The following is a 22,553-nucleotide window of genomic DNA, read 5'->3' as shown; positions in this document are numbered from 1 at the left end:
AAAAAAAAAAAGTAATTGTAATTTTTGATAGGTAAAAGTTGGAGGGTCCTTAAAACCCATGTCTTAAAAATCCAATTCATCAAAAGCTATGATAGGGGCTGCAAAGAAGAGGAGGGAGGGTCTGCAAAAGAAGTAAATTTGGAGGCTAATAGCCTCAATGAATCTAAAGGGTTATAAATTGGGTCTGCAACAAACCAATCATGACATGCCCTAAAAATAAAGGGTCTCTTCCCCCTTCACCAATTTGCAATCCTTACCCTCCCCTTCCTCTAGAGCCATCCCCGTCTTAAATACCGTCTCATTCCCAACTTCCCGATCCTTAAATTTCGACAAGATTCAAATCATTGATCTCTTAGTAGAAGGTATATGTCTTAACTAATTACGCTATGTTCAGGTTTGCCTTTAGTCTAAAGAACCCATTAGACAAATTCTACCACACACTTGAGTTAGAAGTCATTAAAAAGGGGTAAATTCAATTAATTTTGACATCTTATCGATAAAGTGGTAATATAAAATACAACACTCAACATATAGACAGTGTTTGAAATGAGAAAAAGTAACGTTATTGTATATGTTTGAGTTTACGAGACCTCTTACTTCCCATAACGTGTTAGACGATTGATTACTATTAAACACATAGTCTCATGTCAATGCACAAAGAATTATTGAATCCAATATCGAAACAACAATCATGATCAAAATTTGATCTGGGTTATGCTTACATATTAGTATTGTAAACAATCGAATCACAATTTAATCGATTAAACCACGAAAAAGATGAATCGAGCAGGGTCATAAATGGGGAAGATGAGGAGGAGGAGGAGGGGGGAAGAAAGGGCATTGATGAACACTTACACTACCCATCATCATCATCATGTGCAATTGTTACATTTGGGCCTATAATTACAATTATGGAACCAGAGTCCCCAACTGGCTAGTTTTAGCCCTAATTGGTCCCTTTATATCTCTATCTCTCTGTCTCTCTCTTGCTCATTCAATCCAAACAACTCATATAGAGAGGAATGATTATGTGACCAAAGAGAGAAGAGTGAGTTACAAAGTTGACCAATTGATTTGGATTGGACAGCATTGATGTAAAGACATGTGAAAATCTTTCTATTCTTTTTTAATCCTTACTTTCTTATTTTTCTTTTTACCCCAAATCCTAATCTTTTTTTAATGTCCATAAACTTTCACTCTAAAAACTCTAACAAACCACAAATTTATTTGTCTACCCAAAAGGAGCAAACAAGAGCTCGCTTTTTCGGTCAATCTAAGCTTGAAAAAGCTCCTAAATTTTTTACTTTTATGTTTAGTAGGTTACTAGGTTACCAGGTTACCGACCAATTCAGTCTTCTACTTATATCTAATAGATTAGTTATTTTAATAAAAAATTTAATCATAAATTTATTAGATACAAATTCGCAAATTAATTAAATACTTTCTAATGTTTATTAGCTTTTTTTTTAAGATATAAATTTGAAATCTTATAGACTAAATTTATAATTTAGGGTTAAATTTAACTCAATCAATTAATAAAATTTAAAAGGAAAAATATGAAAATCCAAAGATTAGTATAATTAAGCTTTAACCAATTGGATTTGGGTGGAATAGGAGGGCCTCCCTACAATTATTTGGGGTTAAAAATGAAAGGAGATGGAATTACTGAAATGGGGCGGAAGGGGGAAGGGGATGAAAGGGGGAAGGAAGGGTAAATAAGGGAATGGGAAGATAGAGAGGGGGGGTTTAATGGGCCACCAAGCTTTTTCTGAGGTCATTTATAATGATTTCACATAATAACAAAGCCCTGCATGGCTAATGATGTTTTCTTTTTACATTATTACAGCTTAGTAAGTGCATTGAACCCTACACGTGAGCTACCCCCCCTTTTTTTTCTTTTCTTTTCTTTTCTTTTCTAAAACTTATTATTGGGGGACCACACGTGTGAATAGTTCTGTTGTAAAACCACCTTTTACTTTCACACGTACCACTTTTCTTTTCTTTTCTTTTCTTTTCTTATTATTTATTTTCCTCCAATACCCAATAAACTAATTAATTTCAATTTCAAAACAAAAGATTTCTTGAAGAAATAGTTGGGTATATTTAATGGTTTGTTTTGGAATACTTTAAAAAAAAATTAAGTAATACATTTAATTACGAAAAAGAAATGTTAAATAAATATTTTTGTCATTTTTTTTAAATGAGTTTGTTTAAAAATATCTTTATATACGTTCATTGTTGGTATATAAACACAAAAATAGTTATTAACTCGAATCTAAAACACTCTTAATCTTAAAAAAATTGCACTAATACACTTGACGTTCAAAAGAAAAAATTGCCCACATCTAAAGATGTATAGGATCTAACAATAAGAAAGAGAATAATAGAATCATCAAGCATATCTTAGGACTTAAATATTTTAACAAAATTGTATGTTAGTAGTTGAGCGTGTGTTATATGTTATTTGTTTGAGTTTAATATAGTTTAAAAACTGTACTAATTAGCATATGACATGGGTAAAGAAAAGATGTGAAAAGAAAACATATGAAAATAATTAAATTTTCTTTTTGGCTTTATTTGTGCAGTATCAGAAAAGGAAAAAAAAAAAAAAAAAAAGGGAACAAAATTTCCAAATGATTTAAACTCAACCTAAGCGAATCTAAAGTCTTCTCAAGACTAGTGGGATTTCCTTTCTAAGTGGTTTGACAACTTTTATGATGTTCAATCCACTAAGTTTAGTTTGTCATTAGATTCTGCTCTTTAAAAGAATCAAAGCAGCTAATTCCCATTTCCATCCAAATCTAATCTGTTATTATGATCCATCATCAACCTAAAAAAGAAAAGAAATTTCACGACAGCAAAACACCACTTCTTAGGGTAATTCTCTCTCGGATTGGGCTTGGGGTAACTCAAAATCAAGAAGTCAAATCTATCATAGATACCATTTGATATCCCACAATTTGATTGTCTCTATGGTTTGAACTAATCCCTTCTAAGCCTATGGGACCCAAGGGCCACTATGCTAATCCAGGGTGTTCATAAATCCATAGATCCATGAAATATAAATCTGACCTTACATTTCATACAATGTATCTATCATAGGGAGGATAGCATTCAAAGTTTCGGCTTCCTAAAACATCAGATCAAACATCTCTTTTATAGTTCATCTCTAATAGCTGCAAGAGCAAGGAAGTTTCCAAATGCCATCTAGATGAGATCAAGGTGGGGCATAATGAAGAGATGGAAGTCAAAATCAAACCCTTTTTCCTTTTGCTTTATAGCTTTTCTTTATCAATAGTTGAACCCGTTGATGGCTTCACTTTTCTGGTGTTTCAATCACCCTGTTTAGATTTTGCAAATATCAAACAGGCACTGTTGAATATTTATACTGATTGCTAAAGAATAAAATCCAACATCTTTTACCCAAGAGATCTATTTAGGAGAGAGTTCCTCATAACGTTCCAACTAATCAGCAACTAAGATGATACTTCTGCTTGATTCTCTCACACCCTCATTGTCTTTTTGGAGGGGAATTTTTTTCTTAGATCAAAGATGGGGAGGTGGGTCGAGAATGACTTGTTATACAGACTGAATCTTCCCCATTTTCTAAGGCCTAATTAATTATCCTATATCTTTTGACTAGGACAAATTATTCAATGAGTCCGCTTATTGTAACAGTTAGATGTGGATATCTACATGCTCCTAATAATTATTGGATACATTCGAAGTACTTCTCTCTCATCCATCCAACCTTGAAAAACAGTCATCTTGGAGTGACTTCACTGAATAATTTCTCATCTACTACTAGGGGATCTACTACTACTAGGGGCTAGATGCTAGATGACACCAAAATATTATCATCTTGAGTAACTCAACCCTCTTCATCTCTTAATTTCCCTGGCTATGACACTATAATATAATATCTACTAATTTGTTGCACCCATTCCTAACTAGTAAACTTCTAGCCAGCATCAAAAGCCTCCTCATAAGGTGATACTATAATATCGAGAGCTTTACAAAAGATGTATGATTAAGGAAAAGCAAAAGGCATTTACTTCATCCAGTGACTAATAAGGCCAATAAATCTCTTTATCCAGTACAAATGAGGGGCCACCATTCTTTGTTCACATTCATTTTATAAGTGGTCACAATTAATCAAAGAATTTAATAGGAGAGTAGTTAACATCAGAGACACAGTTTCAGAAACAAGAAAATGACATCAGTTTACTAAAGAAACATCCTTATGAATACAATAGAATATTGCTTATATTTTAGGAGGCATAAAAAAGTGGCAAAGAGGATATCAATGATTGGCCATGGAAATATAATTGCAAGCTATTGATCAGTGGCATATTGACAGGCAAAGTGAAAATAATTGTGTTTGTTAACAAGATTCCACCTGGCAAAAATGGGAATCTCATTTGGCTTGTGAATGGGGGCCGCAATGTTGGTCGATGAGATGATCTGTGATTACAGCTTTCTCGACTTCATATGTCAGGAATTTCAACTGTGAATTCTTCTTTTACAGCCATAATCATTGTCCTATGTAGCCAAAGGCAAGCCATATTTGAATGTACCTATAACACAAGTGACGAGGGGAATAATTAAACCCACCAAAGAACATGTACATAGGGGTGGGGTGGGGAATGGGGGATATGTAGGAGTGCATAATGTCAAAGCTAAATTTGTCAAGTTCTGTTCTCACAATACAATACAAAAGAAGGTACTATACAAGTCCAAAAGACCAATTTTGATATTTTGGCTATATGCAACTTTTTCAACAACAAAAGGAAATGTATTCCTCACATCATTAAACATGTTAAAGAACAGAAAATGAATTATTGCTGCTGCCTCGTATTGATTATGATTGAAAAAATGAAGTCATGAACATAATTTTCTAACCATGGGAAAAACAACTTTAAATAAGGGATAATCGGTGGCATTCCTATCTTTAAAGGCTAAACAAGAAACGGATAATCAAGACAAGAGCCAAACAATACCATAACTTGTAAGAATACAATCACAAGTAGTTCCCCTTGGCCCTTACGGTATTTAGGAAAATCATCTCATACCAAAAGACTAAAGTGTTCTGTTATATTTGAATAAAATTGACTCTTGAAAATTGAAAAATCCAAGTTTCAACGATGTAGCAAATTACACAGATAATCTATTTTTAGTTGTATACAGTGTAGGACAATGGGGCCTAATATCTTCTTTTCATGTTATCTTGAACCATGTTAATAGTAACAAATAAAGAAGTTGACACGCACCCAACTAAAAGAACTTCAAGAAAAGAAAGGTCAATATCCAAACTCTTTCTTTAAAGCATGCAATCCCATGTTGTACAGCATCTTCAAATAGTACATTATCCAGAGGAAGTATAAAGAGAGAGGAGAAAAAATAGTCCCTACATTCAAATCTAATTCCAAATGTGAGATTTCACAAGCTCAGTTTTTCAAGTGCTTCTCTATTGTTTTACCCTCATACAATTTGATACATTTAATTTTTCCATTGTCTTATTACAGGATAGTACAAGCTTCCTTCCCTAATTCTTAAGCACTCACGGATAAAACTGAAATTGCTGAAAGAAATCAAAACGTTAGCACTACAACAATTTGAGAACATTCTCAAAATTACTATCTTCCAATCAAGTACAAACTCGACTATCTCTATTATCAAATGCATTCAGATAAATTGGGCCCATAAAAACAATCCTAAGGAGAAATGCAAGAATAAGCCCAAAATATTGGGCATTTGGACACACAATGAACCAAAGGGATCCCTGTAGCCAGAGAATTCTCAACAATAACAATAGAGCACAGTACTTTGCCTCTTCTTGTCCAAGAACATTGAAACTGCCTCTAAACGAACCATGAAGGTCCCTAATCAACAATCTCAGATAGGAAACATGAAGATTTGATGCTATAAGATCCAACCTTCTTCTACCATTCATTTTACAAAAATTCGATTACTCCTGAACTCAAATCCGGAGAATCACATTCACATGAACAAACTAATGAAATGAGATTCAATATGCAACGCAACCGTACACAAATGCGATCAATAAAAACGAAGTTTAAGGAGACCGAGAGCATGGAAAAACACTTACAGTTTACTCGTCGCACCTTTCCAAGAATTTACGATAAAGAAAGTGACGAAGCTGAACGGGAGAAAGCCCTAGAACTCGACCTTCATTGCACTGAAGGAGCCGAAACCAAACGACGTTGAAATCGAAAGTCGTCGGAATTCGAATTCTAGCACCAGTCTCCGCTGCCGCCCATTCCCTTTCTCCCTACCCGCCATATTCGGCGCCAATCAAAGCGGTGCGTTTCGAATCATTTATTTATTAATTTGAAGTTCAATAATATTGTGTTTTTTTTTTTTTTTTTAAGCCGAAATATTTTGTTTGTTTAGCCTCATTAATGGGCCTGAAGCCTAAAGGCGGCCCAATCCTGGTCCATGTTTGATCCAAAATCGGCCCAAAGATATGGATCACCACTTTAAATTTTGGGTCATATTTAGATCGATCAATCGGGTCGGTCCAATAAACTCACCACCGGGTCAACCCAAATAGGCATAGTTTTGCATTATATTATATTTTATAAATTTATTTTTGTAATTTAATTGTGATAGTTCTTAGTTATATAAAACATTTAAATGGTAAAAAAAGGGGGAGAAAAAAAGAAAAAAGAAGACGAAGGAATCTTTAGAACGACGACCGACACAACGAAAGGCTTAAACGCCACAACTTTGAGGCTTAATATTTAAACATGGCGTATGGGCAAAAGGTTGATGAATATGAAGTGGTTGACGTAGGAAGGTGAAGGGCGGGTGAGTGTATCATGAGTGGATTGCTGTCCTATATAAGCCATTAAGAGTACAGTCTCGAACACTTAGCATTTCCAAAACTCCGTCAAACGTTTGGGCAAAAAGAGAGAGAAAAAAAACACTTGAAAGAGATTCCAATTCCAACTCTAAGCTCCTTTAATGGACTCCAAAACTCTTCTCTGTTTCTCTATCCTCTGTTTCTCGCTCCTCCCAGGTTCGTTCCCCTCTTCCCACTTTCTCTCTCTAATCATTTTTTTTGGGTTTTTTTTTTTTTTTTAATTTAATTTTGGCTGCAGAATTATCTGGGGTGGTAAGGGTTTATGCTGGTGGAGGTAGCCACCGTCATCGCCACCGCGAACGGCGGAGTAGCCAGAGTCTTGGAGGAGGGGAGCTATGGAATTCGAATCCTAGAAAGCTGTTTGTGTTTGGGGATTCTTACGTGGACACCGGGAACAACCGGAAACCGGCGGCCAAATCTTGGCAGTATCCGTATGGAGTTACTTTTCCCGGCAAACCCACCGGGCGTTTCTCCGATGGCCGTGTTTTGACTGATTACCTAGGTAACACTGAAATATTTACCGTCTGATTTCTCTCTTTATTTTATTTATTTATTATTGTTATTCTTTTTACTCTGAATTATTGTTTCAACGCGTCACCTTTGCTTATAGTTTTTAGTTTTAAACAGATTTTTTTTTTTTTTTTTTTTTTTTAATTTCGTAATATATCATCAAAATATTATGGTGTTTAATCTTTTTTCACATGCATATTTTAAAATTCTCACTCTATTGATACTTATTTTTAAAAAAATTATTAACTAATGTTTTTTTAAATTAAATAATTAATAAATATTGGGTTATTTTTAAGTTCAAATTTTCAATTTTTTTTTTTTTAAATCGTATAAAATTAAGATATATTGGGTTAGTTTTCAAATATTATTGGAATCTTATAAATATATAGTCAATTTTTAAAGTTTGCCTATAAACCCATTCCAAATAAATACATTTATTATTTTAAAGAGGATAAATGAGAAAGAAAATAATAATACAATTTTAATTTAATTAAAAAGATAGAAAGCAAGTATGCAGAGGCCATTACCAAATGGATCTAAAAACCATAGTAAAGTAGTGAATAAGCATATTTGCATTTTAAAACAAAAAGAATTAAAATTTTATTGAAAGGAAAGCATTGTATGATTAAAGGTAAGTTTAATATATATATATATATATATATATAATATTCCAAAGGCTTGAAAAATCAATAAAGATAAATGTGCTTTATTTTTAAGTCCACAGATCTATTGCTTTAGTTTTATGGACACAAAGTGACCCACAAAGACATTCAGATTTGCTTTAATAAATAAATTTTAAATAATAATAATAATAATAATAATAAATCAATGGAGGTGGTGGGCTCCCTCCTTCCCATTTTACTAGTTTTCTTTTTTTCGAATTTCTTTAATTTCAGAATATTTCCGTTAGTAAAGTAACCATTTTTTTAAATTTTAATTATTTAGTGATTTTTTTTAATTACTTTTTATAAATATTTTAAATTTTAGAAAATTTTTAGCTTTTTATTTTTAATTCAAATTTTGGAAACGAGAATTGCCAAGTCAGAGTGTGGCACTTTTTGGCTGTAAAAATCGAGAAAGAATGCATTATTGAGTCAGCTTTTTTTTTTTTTTTTTTTTTTTTTTTTTTTTTTTTNTAATTGGTATAGGGATGGCTGTGTCTTTTCAACATGTGAGTTTAGCATTCCCCTTTTCTTTTTCCCTGACAGACAGTCTCACTTTCTTACACGATTTAAAATTTCTCGACACAAATTTCAATTTCACCAAAGTTCTTTCATTATCATATCATCATCTTCTTCCCTTTGTCGTCTTTTCCTTTTTATAATTCTTTAATTTTATCTCTTTTTAGAATTTATATAATAATTTTTGTATACTTTGACCCATTAAAGTATATTCTAGATATTTTTTCGGTGTTAATTCAAAATTTAAAAAATGAGTTGAATTAAAAAAAATTTAATTAATTGACATTAAATTTTTATTTTGGGTGTAATAAATTTACAAATGTTTATATATAAAATAAGAAAATATAAATTTTGAGTTAAAAAAAAAAGAGTAAATATAGGGCTTAATCGGCTCCATTTGGCGGCACAATTGGCTCATTGAATCTTCTCTGTGAAAAATGCAGCGAAGTATCTGAAGGTGAAGTCTCCGATACCGTACAAATGGCGGAAAGTTGGGTACGGACAGTTGAAATACGGGATGAACTTCGCGTACGGCGGGACCGGCGTGTTCAATACGTTTGTAATGAGCCCTAACATGAGCACTCAGATCGACTTCTTCCAGCAGCTGATCGGCGAGTCGACGTTCACCAACCAAGATTTGCAGTCCTCTGTGGCGCTCGTCTCCCTTGCAGGCAACGATTATAGCGTCTACCAAGCCACTGATGGCTCTGCTCAGGTTTCCCCGCCAAACTTAGCTTCTTAATCGATTAGCCCTAATTTGAACTGCCCTGTTTTTCATTTAAAATTATTTGTTAAGATTTTTCTATTATTGCTAATCATTGCATTTTTAATTTTGTTGCATATATATGTTGATTTGTTAGATTAATATTGTCGAGCCAATTTGATCCGATGAATCTGATAATATTAATACACACACACACACACACACACACACACACACACACACATATATATATATCAGATTGCATATGAAATAAGTTCAAGTTCAAGTTTGTAAGGTTAAGTCTAATGGATTTATATACTTTAAAATATGTTTGATAAGTTCTTAAATTTCCAACTTTCTGTCAAATGGATTCATGAACTAAAAGAAGAGTATAATTTACATAACCTTTCAATTTTGACAAATTAGTAACTTTATGAGAATAATTATGAAATTTATAAAAAATAAGACTTAAACACAAACAATTCCTTGTTTGCTTAACGAACAAAGTTATAACTTATGCTTAACGTAAGTAAGTAAGATATCTTGTCTTAAGGAGTTATAAATTTGAAACTCTACTGGGTATCTGCGAAAGAAAAAGTAATTAACGTGATGATTTGCAAATTTCATGATGAATAGCCGTATAAACAAGTTGATTTAAACTTTGGGATGTTGATGGCAGGGTTGGCAGCCATTTATAACGAAAGTGGTGAACCAGCTAGAGGTGAACCTGAGGCGCATCCATGGGGTGGGGGTCCCAAAGATAGTGGTGACGGCTCTTGAGCCACTGGGCTGCCTTCCTAGCAGCACAGTCGCTTCCTCCTTCCAACAGTGTAATGCAACTGAGAATCAGCTCGTCAACTTCCATAATATGCTATTGCAGCAATCTGTGGCAAAACTCAACAGTGAAGTCAAAGATGCTTCTGCTTCCACTTTCATCCTTCTTGATCTTTATTCCTCTTTCATGGTTGCTCTCAACAACAAAGGAGACCATCTTGGTGACTCTCTCTCTCTCTCTCTCTTTTTCAATCTTCTTTAGTGCACTAAATCTCAAATGCTTCGCTAAACATCCATAGTCCCATTGATTAATGAAAATTTGCACAAGGGTTGCTCTTCCTCGACTAAACACTCCTATTTTATGCCGATAGTCGACACGGAAATAGGTTGATGTTTAGCGTAGTAGAGGCTGTAGTCGTGTTCCCTTAGCACGGTAGACAAAGTGCTGAGGGTAGATTTGATTGTTGTTTGGCTCCTAGAACAAAAAGAGCCATTGAATTGGCTGCAACCTCCGTGAGTCCTACATTGGTTAATTAAGAGGATGATCATGGGTTTATAAGGAAGGAATACATCTCCATTGTATGAGGCTTTTTGCGGAAATTAAAAGCAAGGTCATAAGAGCTCATGCTCAAAGTGGATAATATCATACCATCGTGGAGAGTCGTGGCTTCTTATAACCTCCGGTACTTTTACAGTGATGCAAATTTTAACGAGTACTTTCAGGTTATGTTTCAACATTCATCTCAAACTCACCTTACGTTTAGGAATTCAACATATACGAACTTTCCATAATCTCTTAGAAGTGAATGATTTGGTATCTATCTATTCAATGTATCACAACGAGTGACCCGAGGAAGTAACGATGCATTTGAAAACTTTTTGTGCAGGAAATGTGAAGTTTGAGAATCCATTGAAGCCATGTTGCGTGGGAGTAAGCAGCGAGTATTCATGTGGGAGTATGGGTTCGAATGGGGAGAAGAAGTACACGATTTGTGAAGATCCAGGAGCTGCATTCTTCTGGGACGAAGTGCATCCTACTCAGCATGGCTGGTTCGCTGTGTACTCTGAATTGCAAGCCAATCTAAAACAGTTTTAAGAGATCAGATAAGTTTACCTCCCAATTTGACAAGACATTTCATTCATTCAATGAACATCTATCGTGTAATTTTTCAAATAATATTTGGCATAATCTCTTTGCCTGTGTTCTCTGATTTGCTTGTATGTACTCTGTTCCACCTTTCTCTGTGTGTGTTGATGTAAGTCTCCATCTTCTTCTTCAAGTTCATAGCTAATTTTTGTATTTTCAAACCTTTTCATAGTTTCAGATTGAATCTCTCTCGTTTTCGGCTAATTTAGGATTGGTTTGAATTGACTTTCATGATTAAGAACGTGTTTTTAAGCAATTAGAAGTCAATCCAAACCGCCCTTACTCTTTCCCACTTCTTTTGAGTTTGATGTCGAGATCATAACCTCATTGAATGTAATATACTCCGGGGAATGAAAAGGCCCAGGTTAGCAGGTTCTTTTGGGTTATAGATGAGACATTAATTGTTGTTCAAAGTTCTATGAATGAAATGAAAGAACTGAAAGAAGTGATTTAGATTCAAACCTTGACTCTCTCCGTTTTCATCCTAACAAATGAGAGATCCAATTCTCTTTAAGTTGCGTAACATATTGATATACTGTACCTTTAGTGAGATATCAGAGATTACTCACTGCTGACTATCTAACTAAACACAGCGGAAGTAATAGTTGCTTCCATTCTATAGTAGAGAATAAGCTTATTCTGTAGTCATTTTCAATCCTCTTTGTTCTTGTTTTTAGAACTTTTGCTCGTGCAAGATCGTCTGCATAAACATGGAAAGTTGATCGCCATACATAGAGACAACAAGCAGAAATAAACTATAACATTAACCCAACAAGTATTCGGACTACCGTTAACATTATCTCTTTTCTAAAAATGCTAAATTAATAAAAATATCTTTAAAAATTGTATTTTTACTGAAATATTTTTGAACTTAAGTGGAATAATATTCTTAAAAAAAAATATACATATAATATATTTTTGTATGAAGTTTTTTTTTTTTTTTTTTTTTTTTTTTTTTNAAGTTAACCATAGGACTTTATTTTTAAATTTTCGAAAGTACAATTTAAATTTAAACATTTAAAAGGACATCACTAATATTCAACCTCGGGATAAAATGGTGTTTTAACTAAAACAATAATGATAATTAAAAAAACTCAAAACTGTGCGTTTTGGCTTCGAAAGTCTCGTGAAAACAGCAGTCCCGTACAGTCTTACAGATGGTAGACTGATTATTAGGGTTCGAATCTCCGTAAATGTATAGTCCTTGATAAATCAAACTGGAAGCCGACTAGGGTTCGAACCTCCCGAAGCTAACAAAAATTGGAATTTACGAAGCATTGCGAAGCAAGGAGAGTGGCAATGGAAGAGCTTCCACATCAAGCAGAAGCATCCATGGGCACTAGCTGCAAGAAGGGGAAGAAGAAATCAGTGAGTCTGGAGGAACCGCAGAAAAGAGCTAAGAAGAAAGCCGGGGCTACTTCAGTCAACGAAGTGCAGCCTACAGGTCGTTTAGATGACTCCCGGGTGAAGGTTTCAGAGTTTGATCATTGTGTTGAAAATCATTTTAGAGCCATTGATGCAATTGCCGAGCTCTATGGCGAGGCAGAAAATGGCGAAGGCGGAGTTGATGAAAGTGACTTTCAGCGGTTTTCATCCTCCACAACTTTCTTAAGGTACACATGGTTGCATGTTTTCCGGTAGATACAACAAATACATGTTTCCTGTAGCTTAAGGATCATCGCATTGCTTACACCGATTAGTTCTGGAATGCTTGTTAAATGCTGATGATCTTGAAGTTCGTGCAAGGCATGCAATGTATTGAATATCGTGTAACTTCTTACGATTTTTGTTCTTGCACAATTTCTCGGAAGACGATGACATGAACTTCTTCCTGCATTATCTGTCACTGCTGGGAATCTCCAACTTAATTTTTTTCGAATTATACTTCACCAGGGAATGGAAGTTCTACAATTATGAGCCGAAAACCGTCAAGTTTACAAGCGATTCGAGAGTTCCTGAGGGTAAGGATGCTGATATCACGATGGAATTGCCACAGTTTTCTTCTGCGGCTGTTCTAAAGGTGCTGGGTTGGCTGCCATGTTAAACTTGTTGGCGTTTTCTTTCTAATTTTATCCCATCAACCACACCCATACTCGCGCGCGCGCGCACACACTGTTTTCTTCTATTTAGGTGACGAGCTGAAACTGTTATGCGGCATTAAGAATTAACATAAGTCTTAATTTAACACGCAGAATGGAGCACCGCCCGGAGCCACTACATCTCTGGACTTTAGGTAAGGAATAAGCAAACTCTGTATGTGTGTCAATGTCGTCCAGTTTAACACTTGGGCAAAGGATGCATAATGAGCTGCCTCTTAAGATATTTTAGGAATTTGTATGTCGCATCTAATGCGAAAGCCTGCATACATGGAAATTTGTTATTTGGCTCTTGCCAGTTATTATCTTACCCTCTAGAAACCCATGATGTGATTAAAATACGTAATGTTGCTTATGGTACCACTTTGCTTTTGGATTGCTTCTGCTGTTGGTTATTGTAGTTTTCGTTGGTGGGCTAGTGTTGTCAGTTGGGCATGAATTGAAGTTACTTTTTTGATGTCTGGTCACTGGTGTGTAATTCTATCTTCCGTAGTTGATATGTTCATTCAATCATTCATTTTTATTGATTTTTTTCTCCAGAAACTTTATCATGCATGTTGGTGGGCCTGTTTGGGCCATAGATTGGTGTCCTCTAGTTCATGAAAGGACCGACTCCCTTATCAAATGTGAGGTATCCCTCCTCTTCTATTGGTCTTTTTCAAAAGCAGAACTGTTATGGTCGCATTAAAATTTAAGTGTAAAATTTTGTTTTATTCATCTTCACCTGTGACTTTCATTTTCATTCACTTGGTTAGGCACTGCTTTCTTTTTGTTCACACTCTCTATTTATTTATAAGTTCTCATTCATATTTATAACAATATTTATCTCAACTCGTATGCTAGTTTATTGCTGTTTCTGCTCATCCACCTGGCTCTTCTTATCACACGATGGGCATCCCGCTCAGTGGAAGAGGTATGGTGCAGATATGGTGCTTAGTGCATGGCACCGAAAGCCATGAATCAGAAACGACCAGTGCAACAGAGTGCAAGGATTCAGACTTATCTCAACCAAAGAGGCCTAGAGGAAGACCCCCTGGGCGCAAGAAAAATGGGGCGTCGGCCTTACCATCTCAACCAAAGAGACCTAGAGGAAGGCCTAAAAAGAAACAAGAAGAACCTAATGATGATAACAAGGTTGCCAGTTACCAACTTGTTCAGCCCCTTTCTGTTGAATACCCAGATGTTTCATCCAACTTGCTTGAGATTGATGACGTCCCTCACAATTCTGAAAAACCTGTATCACTGGAAAACAGTGTTGAAAGAGGGAGCAGTACCATTGAAGAAATTTCTACGTGCAATTCTGAAGATGAAGTTCCTGTGCAGAAGAGAAGAGTGAGAAGAAATGCTGATACTAAGAATCATGTTGATGATGTGGGAACATTATCACTTATAGAGAATCGAGAAGATGGATTTAATGCTACAAATCATGAGGCAAATGAGAATGTTACAAGTGAGTATTCTGGAGAAGACACTCTATTATGTAAGAACATTTCAGAGAATGCTATTTTAGACACTGGCTCAACTGGATTTTCTATTCCGGAGAGTGTTGCTTTGCCTAGACTAGTATTGTGCTTAGCTCACAATGGAAAGGTAGCGTGGGATTTGAAATGGAAGCCAACTAATGCGCGTACTACCAAGTGCAAGCAAAGAATGGGCTACCTTGCTGTCTTGCTGGGCAACGGATCTCTAGAAGTGTAACTAAACTGCTTTAACTGTCTTCTGACATCTATGCTCAGTTACTATATGTTTAATTTCTGTTTGTCCATTTTTATCCAAAACTTTTTTGTTTATTTAATTTATTGTGTTTCCTGCGTATATTTGGTTATCCTCTTGGTCTTACTGAGAGCTTTTCATGCTTGCTTAAGATTTAAAATAAGTTTATAGATATGGAAGTATGTTGGATAATCTCCTCTACGTTTCCTTTTGAGATCAATTACAATTTGTGTTGAATATGATACAGATTTTTACTGCTAAACCAAGAATCAGGTTCCATGGAATTGCTGACATAGTGGATCTGATTTTTTCAACATGACTAGGTTGCTAGGCTGAATGACGTTTTATTTGAGCATGCCATAACAGGAAAACTACTTTTGAAGTGTGTAGTTTTTGGATAAATTGTATAAATACAATTACACTATATACAATCTTCAAATTAAGCTCTACAAAGTTTCTGGTGAATGAAAAGTACGTGCCTTTAGTTTTTTCATTTTCTATAGATATGATTTCTTTGTAGAGTTTGCTTTGGATTTTTTTTTTTTTTTTTTTTTAACTTCAAAAAATTAGTTCATAATTCTAGTTTTCATGTTTAATTCAAGCAGCACAATTGGTTTAACTGACATGATGAACACACCATACTAGTTCTACAACAAAATTATATCCCTCGAAGTGTATGTCTTATTCTAGTTTAATTGCTCTTCTTGCATCTTTGGTTGTTCTAAGGTTTTGACTTTTAATGTTTACTACGTGCCTCCCCAATGATTAACAATATTAGTTCTATATTAGGAACGGCACTATCTGACTATCCAATGAACTAATTGCAGTTGGGAGGTTCCTTTTCCCCATGTAGTGAAGGCCATCTATTCTAAACTCAATGGGGAAGGTACAGATCCTCGCTTTGTGAGGTTGAAGCCTACTTTCAGATGCTCGATGTTGAGAAGTGCAGATACACAGAGGTATTCGATTTTTATTTTTAACATAATGACATGACAACTCTTCAAGTTTAACATGATGCAGTCTTTGCGAAAAGAAAAACCAATGTGTTTAGTATTGCTATAAATTGAAGAGTAGAATAGGCTGCCTTAGAGATGGTCATTATTCTCTGCATAATTATTGCACATTACACCATGATCATATCTGGAAAGCTTTTGAATGATGTTCTTGGCATTGGCTATTGTTAGAAGGAATGGTATTATGAACTACGTTTAAGACTATTCAGTTCATTCTCGTTGAATCCAGGAATTAATCTTGGTTCCGCTTAATTTTGATATTTGGAGATTCTTACACTTTTTCCTTGCTGATCAACCACTCCTACTTGATACTTGATCCCGCAAAGGAAGAATTATATTATTCTGATTGGATTAAATTTAAGTGATGAAGCAAATATTTTCTTCATTTTCTTTTCAAGTATATTCTGGGTTATTACGAGTGTTATTCTTTTGGTAAAATTGCATCTTGTGTTAGCTATTTCTCACGAGTTTTACTTTTTCCCCAACTTTCTTTGTTACTTCTAATTCATAGTCTATTGTTGGTGCTGCAGCATCCCTCTGACAGTGGAATGGTCGCCAACACCTCCTTATGATTATCTACTCGCTGGATGTCATGATGGAACGGTTATTATTTCTTTTCCTTTCCTTTTATCGCTGTTCATAGCAAAAACAAGAAACGTAACGTTCTTTATGTGGTTCTCCTTGCATTTTGGAAGAGTTAGTTCTTCATGTGGTTTCAGAAATTTCTTAAATTGCTAATCATTCTTTTGATGAAACATTGGTTGAATTTTTTCTAATTTTTGTTTGTTATTGATACAACTTTTTACTGACTCAATTCCTGATCCAGTTTTGGGTGGTCCTGTCCCTTTTGGTCTGAATTTTAATTTTATGAGGACTAAAACATAATTCATCCATTCAGGTCGCCTTGTGGAAGTTTTCTGCAAATAGTACCGCTGAAGGTTGTTTTACTTCTCTAAATTTGTGTTTCTAATTCCTTCTCTTGATTGTATTTTAACAATTACAAGCAATAATGACATCATTCTCATATTTTTTTGTTCAGATACGAGGCCTTTACTTCGTTTTAGTGCCGACACAGTTCCAATAAGAGCGGTTGCATGGGCACCAAGTGAAAGGTTTGTAGTGGTAGAGTTCAAGTTGAACTTCTTTATCCTTTTATACTACTGCCGCCACACCCCCAAAGAAAAGAGGATAAAGATTGAAGAAAAAAGGGAAGTGTCATTTCAGTTGAAATTTTGTTACTGTTAATTCACAGTAATCGGTAAATTTTACCTTCTTAAAAAATGGTCACAAGCCATGTCTCCCACCCTAATTCTGCTTATTTACATGATGGGGAAAACATCTTTACCTTTGATGACAAAAGTAAGAACTGAACTATAACTACAAAATGGGTCACAGGCAATCATCAAGTACAAAGTGCGCCCCGACACTCGTGGATATAAAATAAAATCTAAGATGATGAGTCTAAATTTTCTTTTACTAACATTTTTATACCTTCTGACTAAAATTATAGATATTCATACATTTTCTTATTATGTGCAGTGAGCCCGAAAGTGAAAATGTGATACTAATTGCTAGTCATGGAGGCATAAAATTTTGGGACCTAAGGTTGGTGGAGTTATTTCTTTCATTTTATTTTTCATTATTTTTTTTTGTTTGTTTTTGGATTAAAGGAAGTTAGTTAATTTTTTTGGGACAAAAAACAATATATATATATATATATAACCAAACTTTTTATTAGACATAATGAAAGAATATAAAAAGGGCATAATAAAGACATAATGGAGTAACTTCTTTACCATTGCACTTTTGTTTTTGGGGAGTCTGTACAGCGGAGAGCTTATAAGCAAGATGCCTAGATATGACACTCCGACAAAACTTGTTTCAATTATCACTTTGTTATTTCATTTACTCTGTGCTCATTGCATATGATTTAATATTTTTTGGTTTTCAGTTCATTTTATTGTTTCATTTCAATTCGGTGACAATCTGATATTAATCATTACAATATTATATCAGAGATCCTTTCCGTCCCTTGTGGGACCTTCATCCGGCACCAAGGATAATATATAGTTTGGATTGGCTTCCTAATCCTAGGTATATATTTTATCTTGATAGAACACAGATTAGGCACAGTAAGTTATTGTTTTACTAATTCTCTTTTATTTATGACCCTATTCTTGTTAGATGCGTTTTTTTATCCTTTGATGATGGAACATTGAGACTTCTCAGTTTGCTAAAGGCTGCATATGATGTTCCAGTAACTGGTCAACCCTTCACAGCAATAAAACAAAAAGGTTTACACACTTACTGTTGTTCACCATTTGCTATCTGGAGTATTCAAGTGTCAAGGCAGACAGGTATATCTGTAATTCTTGGTTTGTTAGCTTTGGTTTATTTCCCTTTTTAATCTACCTTTAGGCTTCCTTCAAGTCATTAAAAACAATTTCAAAACACATTCTCATTGATGTGGTTATATGGCTTGTCTTGATTAATTTTCAGCCATATAGAAATAAGCAACAAATAGTACCAACAGGGGATTTGTGGATCGTTGTTCTTTCTTTTTCTGTATCAAATAATTTTTTTGGTAACAAAATGTAGAAGCCTTTTCTCGGTTACTGTCGGCTTTAACATCCAATTTGGTTTTACTTTTAAATTTCAACACAATCAAATGAACTATTTGATTCTTATCATGGACATTTAAGATATAGCAACTGGTTTTTTCAGGCATGGTTGCTTACTGCGGTGCTGACGGAGCTGTTGTCCGTTTCCAGGTAAGTTCAACTTGCCCAATAGATTTCACTATGGAGATGAAAGTTTGCCTCTTCGGCACGTGCCATTCATTTGGTTTCAGTTTTTTATAATCTTAGCTTCTTGTAGTTCTGTTACTTTCTATAATCAACTTGCATTATTGCTGAGTATTTATGTATTTGTGAATTTATAATAAACTACTTTTCCATTGAAGAGAGCATGGATTTTGTTAGGACCACACAACAACTCACACACTCAATTTAGATGAACACAAATGTTAGGAGAGACAGAATGCATAGATAAATATTGGCACTTGGCTGTATCCTCCAATTGTAGGACCTCATCAAAAGACTCTGGTTTCCCTTCATTAGTCAGCAATAAATACTCTTAATGAAGGTGAATATTTATCTGATGCTTTGATGGTTTTGGATGATCTCCTCAACACCTGGTCATGTGTCACTTGCTCCACCTATAGTTCATCAACAACAATTTCAGGAATTTATTGAGTTTGTGTAGCGACTTCACTAGCTAAATTTTTTGAGTTTCTGTAGCGACTTCACTAGCTTAATTTTTTTGCAACTCAATCTCAACTCCCATTTGCTTCGTAGTCTCAAAACTTTTCTTCTTTTTGTTCTTGTACATGACATTTTCATCAAATGTCACGTCACACGTCTTAAATTTTTTTTGTTTTTGTCATCCCAAAACCTATACCTGAACATGTCAGAACCATAGCCTATGAAGTAGCACTTCACAACTTCAGCATCACTCTCTGAACATATGCAGTGCAACCAAAAGTTCTCAAGTGAGAGTATTTGAATCCTTTTCCTGTCCATACTTCTTCTACCAACTTGAACTCTAAGGGTAGTGACGGTCCACTATTGATCAAGTAGGTTGTTGTATTCACAACATAAGCCAAGAATGTCTTTGACATTCCAAAATGAATCGTCATACTCTTTGCCCGCTCTTTTAATGTTCTGTTCATTCTTTCAGTGACACCATTTGTCTTGCCTTATCGGAAATCGTCTTCATTAATATGATTCCTTGAGTTGTACAGAACACTTTAAATTCTGACTTGTTGTACTCTCTTTGATTGTTAGATCTAAACACTTGATCTTCAAACCCATGTGACTTTCAACTTCAACCTTCCATCTCTTGAAGGTGGCAAATACATTTGATTTGTGTTTCAGAAAATAAAACCGTACATTCCTGAAATCATCGATGAAAGCAACATAAAACTTAGATCCACCAATTGATGGAGCTGGAGCTGGAGATGGTCCCCAAACATATGTATGGACCGTTTCTAACTGTACTTTCTTCGGTTCTCTGACAACCTTTGTGAAACTAACTCATTTTTGTTTGTCCATAGTGCAACTTTCACAAAGATCTATATTACCAGTTTTCATGCCTTTTAAAACTCCTATCGCAACCAACATCCTCGTTCCTTTGACCACGTGCTACCACTATTGTACCCTTCACAGTTTTTCATGAACTTCTTCCAATCTTTGTTGCATAACCTGTGCTGTCTAGCTGACCAATGGATATTAGATTCTTCTTGAGACTAGAAATATTTCTGACATCCTTCGATATCTAATGGACATCCTTCGATATCCGATGATTTCTTGCTGGAGTTTGTATGTAGATATCTCCCTTTCCTTTAACCTCAAAGAATTTGTTGTCGGCAAGATATACCTTCCCAAAATTTCAAGATTTGAAATTTTGAAACAGTTCCTTGTTCGGAGACAAATGAAAAATGCACTTGAATAAAAAATCTAAGATTCAGTTGGACTATCCACACTAAGGATTAGATTATCCTCAGTATCTTATGTTGAATATGCAGAATCAAGGGCATCTCCAAATTTGTGATTCAGCTTCTTCTTCGGTTTTGTACAATCGGTTCAAAAATGCCTTGCAATATGTTGAACATGATTTTTGTTTTTTTTTTTGTTTTTTGTTTTTTTTTACAATTCTAACACGCTACGTTTGGTTGGTTGGAAGATTTTCCTCGATCACAGATTTTGATTGGCCATGTATATTTGAGCCTTTTGAGTTACTTCTTCCCCTTCAATCAACGTTGAAAGTACTGCCCAATAGATCCTCAATTTCTCATTTGCAAATAAGTTTGTTGAAACTGAAATCGGATCCATCAAACTTCTCGATCCCAATCTTTGAACTTTCCATCTTCAGATCATGGTGAATATCCCTTAGCTCGCTTTGATACCAGTTGTTAGGATAGCAGCAACTCACACAGATGAACACAAATAACAAGGGAGAGAGAATGCAAGGAAAAATATTGGCTAGAGGTTTATTGACTAGAGGTTTATAGAAGTACATCTTCAAGGCACTATCGATGGGGTACATATACCAGTTTATTACATATATATATACGTCTTTACTAGATATAGTCATTTATTTACGTAGCGATTTACTATATATACTATATATGACCATTTACCTTGTCACTTACCATATACCGCCATTAATAAGCTATAAATAAGCAGCAACAATGACAAAGAGTTACTTGTCCATACAAATAGCTGAGGAGTTCGTATATGCTTACTTTCTCTGTATGCGCCACAGATTGAATTCGAAGATAATTGATACATACATTTAACACACTTTCATGTTTAATTTGTCAGCTTACTACGAAAGCAGTGGACAAAGAAAATTCACGCAACCGCACCCCACATTTTGTATGCGAATACTTAACCGAGGAGCAATCAATTATTACAATCCACTCTCCAGCATCAGATGTTCCAATCCCTTTGAAAAAGCTAGCCAACAAATCTGAACAGCCATTGTCCATGCGAGCTATTCTATCTGATTCCATGCAGCCAAATGAAGGAAATGACAAAAGTGCCACAACTTCAGCATTGGAAAATGAATCAGCCCTTTGCTATGATGACGATGTCGGCGTTGAATCTGGGTCTGAGGATACGCCGATGTCTATTCAGAATAAAAACCAAACTCAATCAAAGAGCAAGAAGAAGGGAGTGGTCAACCAAGAATTGGAACATAGCCATGAGCCTAGTGATTCACAGACAGATGATGACGTAGTGCCTGGTTCGGGGGATCACTTCGAAAATTTCCCCCCCAAATCAGTTGCATTGCATAGACTGAGATGGAACATGAACATTGGGAGTGAAAGATGGTTGTGCTATGGGGGAGCAGCTGGAATTCTACGCTGTCAGGAGATTGTGCTGTCTGCTCTCGATAAGAAGTTGATGGCGAAGAAATGAACTTTACTAAAAAAAATGGCTTTGCCAAAATGTTTGTGCAGCTGATTTTCATGAGGCGACGCTTGCTCAATTCACTGTACAGTCAATTAGATCAGAAACCATGGTGCCTTCATCCTTGAGGGGCCAAATTATGGGAGCAGCCAAAGGAATCAGAGAGCATGACCTTAGGATAACTGAAGACCATTAACTGTGGAAATTAGATGAAAGGAGTTCAAGAGCCGAAGCAGATGATTTGATCTGGGTTTTGGGTTCAGTTGAAAAGGAACGGGAAAAGAATTGTTGGAGGAACCTCAGCAGCCATGATTAGATAAACTGTATCTTTTAGCCAATTGTGTATTCTAAAATTAGTGACTCAAAGCTCATCTCCTTAGCTTACAGGAGGAGTTATGAGACAGTTTGGCTACTATCGGGCTCGATTACCTGAGGAAGAGATGGGGTTTGTTTTCATCTATGAACTTCCTTTTTCATATGCACATTACCAATGTATTTCGTAATGTTTTTTTTTTTTTTTTTTTTTTTTTTTTTTTTTTTTTTTTTTTTTTTTTT

The 22,553-nt window shown here is 35.1% G+C and overlaps 2 protein-coding genes and 1 long non-coding RNA gene across 3 annotated transcripts; 2 read left to right on the top strand and 1 right to left on the bottom strand.

The window, feature by feature from the left end:
• Positions 1–4,197: 4,197 nt before the first annotated feature.
• LOC111791879 lies at positions 4,198–6,284 on the bottom strand. The gene is made up of 2 exons (XR_002814696.1): positions 6,110–6,284; positions 4,198–4,577 (listed from the first exon to the last, which is right to left on the bottom strand). It is a non-coding gene; the product is annotated as an uncharacterized LOC111791879 (long non-coding RNA).
• Positions 6,285–6,760: 476 nt separating this feature from the next.
• Positions 6,761–11,401, top strand: LOC111791177 (GDSL esterase/lipase At5g03610-like). The gene is made up of 5 exons (XM_023672420.1): positions 6,761–7,042; positions 7,125–7,388; positions 9,021–9,292; positions 9,960–10,275; positions 10,942–11,401. The coding sequence occupies exons 1-5, from the start codon at positions 6,988–6,990 to the stop codon at positions 11,148–11,150; spliced, it is 1,116 nt and encodes a 371-aa protein (XP_023528188.1). The 5' UTR covers positions 6,761–6,987; the 3' UTR covers positions 11,151–11,401.
• A 962-nt stretch (positions 11,402–12,363) lies between these two features.
• On the top strand, positions 12,364–22,515 carry LOC111791176. The gene is made up of 14 exons (XM_023672419.1): positions 12,364–12,814; positions 13,095–13,221; positions 13,394–13,434; positions 13,838–13,928; positions 14,141–14,991; positions 15,838–15,969; positions 16,554–16,626; positions 16,922–16,961; positions 17,063–17,135; positions 17,563–17,628; positions 18,040–18,117; positions 18,208–18,380; positions 18,748–18,794; positions 21,408–22,515. Exons 1-14 carry the CDS (start codon positions 12,501–12,503, stop codon positions 22,005–22,007), a joined length of 2,706 nt encoding a protein of 901 aa, XP_023528187.1. The 5' UTR covers positions 12,364–12,500; the 3' UTR covers positions 22,008–22,515.
• Positions 22,516–22,553: the final 38 nt, after the last annotated feature.

The sequence above is a fragment of the Cucurbita pepo genome, chromosome LG03 (assembly GCF_002806865.2).
Source record: "Cucurbita pepo subsp. pepo cultivar mu-cu-16 chromosome LG03, ASM280686v2, whole genome shotgun sequence".
In the NCBI taxonomy this organism is placed as follows: domain Eukaryota; kingdom Viridiplantae; phylum Streptophyta; class Magnoliopsida; order Cucurbitales; family Cucurbitaceae; genus Cucurbita; species Cucurbita pepo.
Note: the sequence above shows the minus strand (reverse complement) of the source record. Positions and strands in the feature narration are given on the sequence as shown.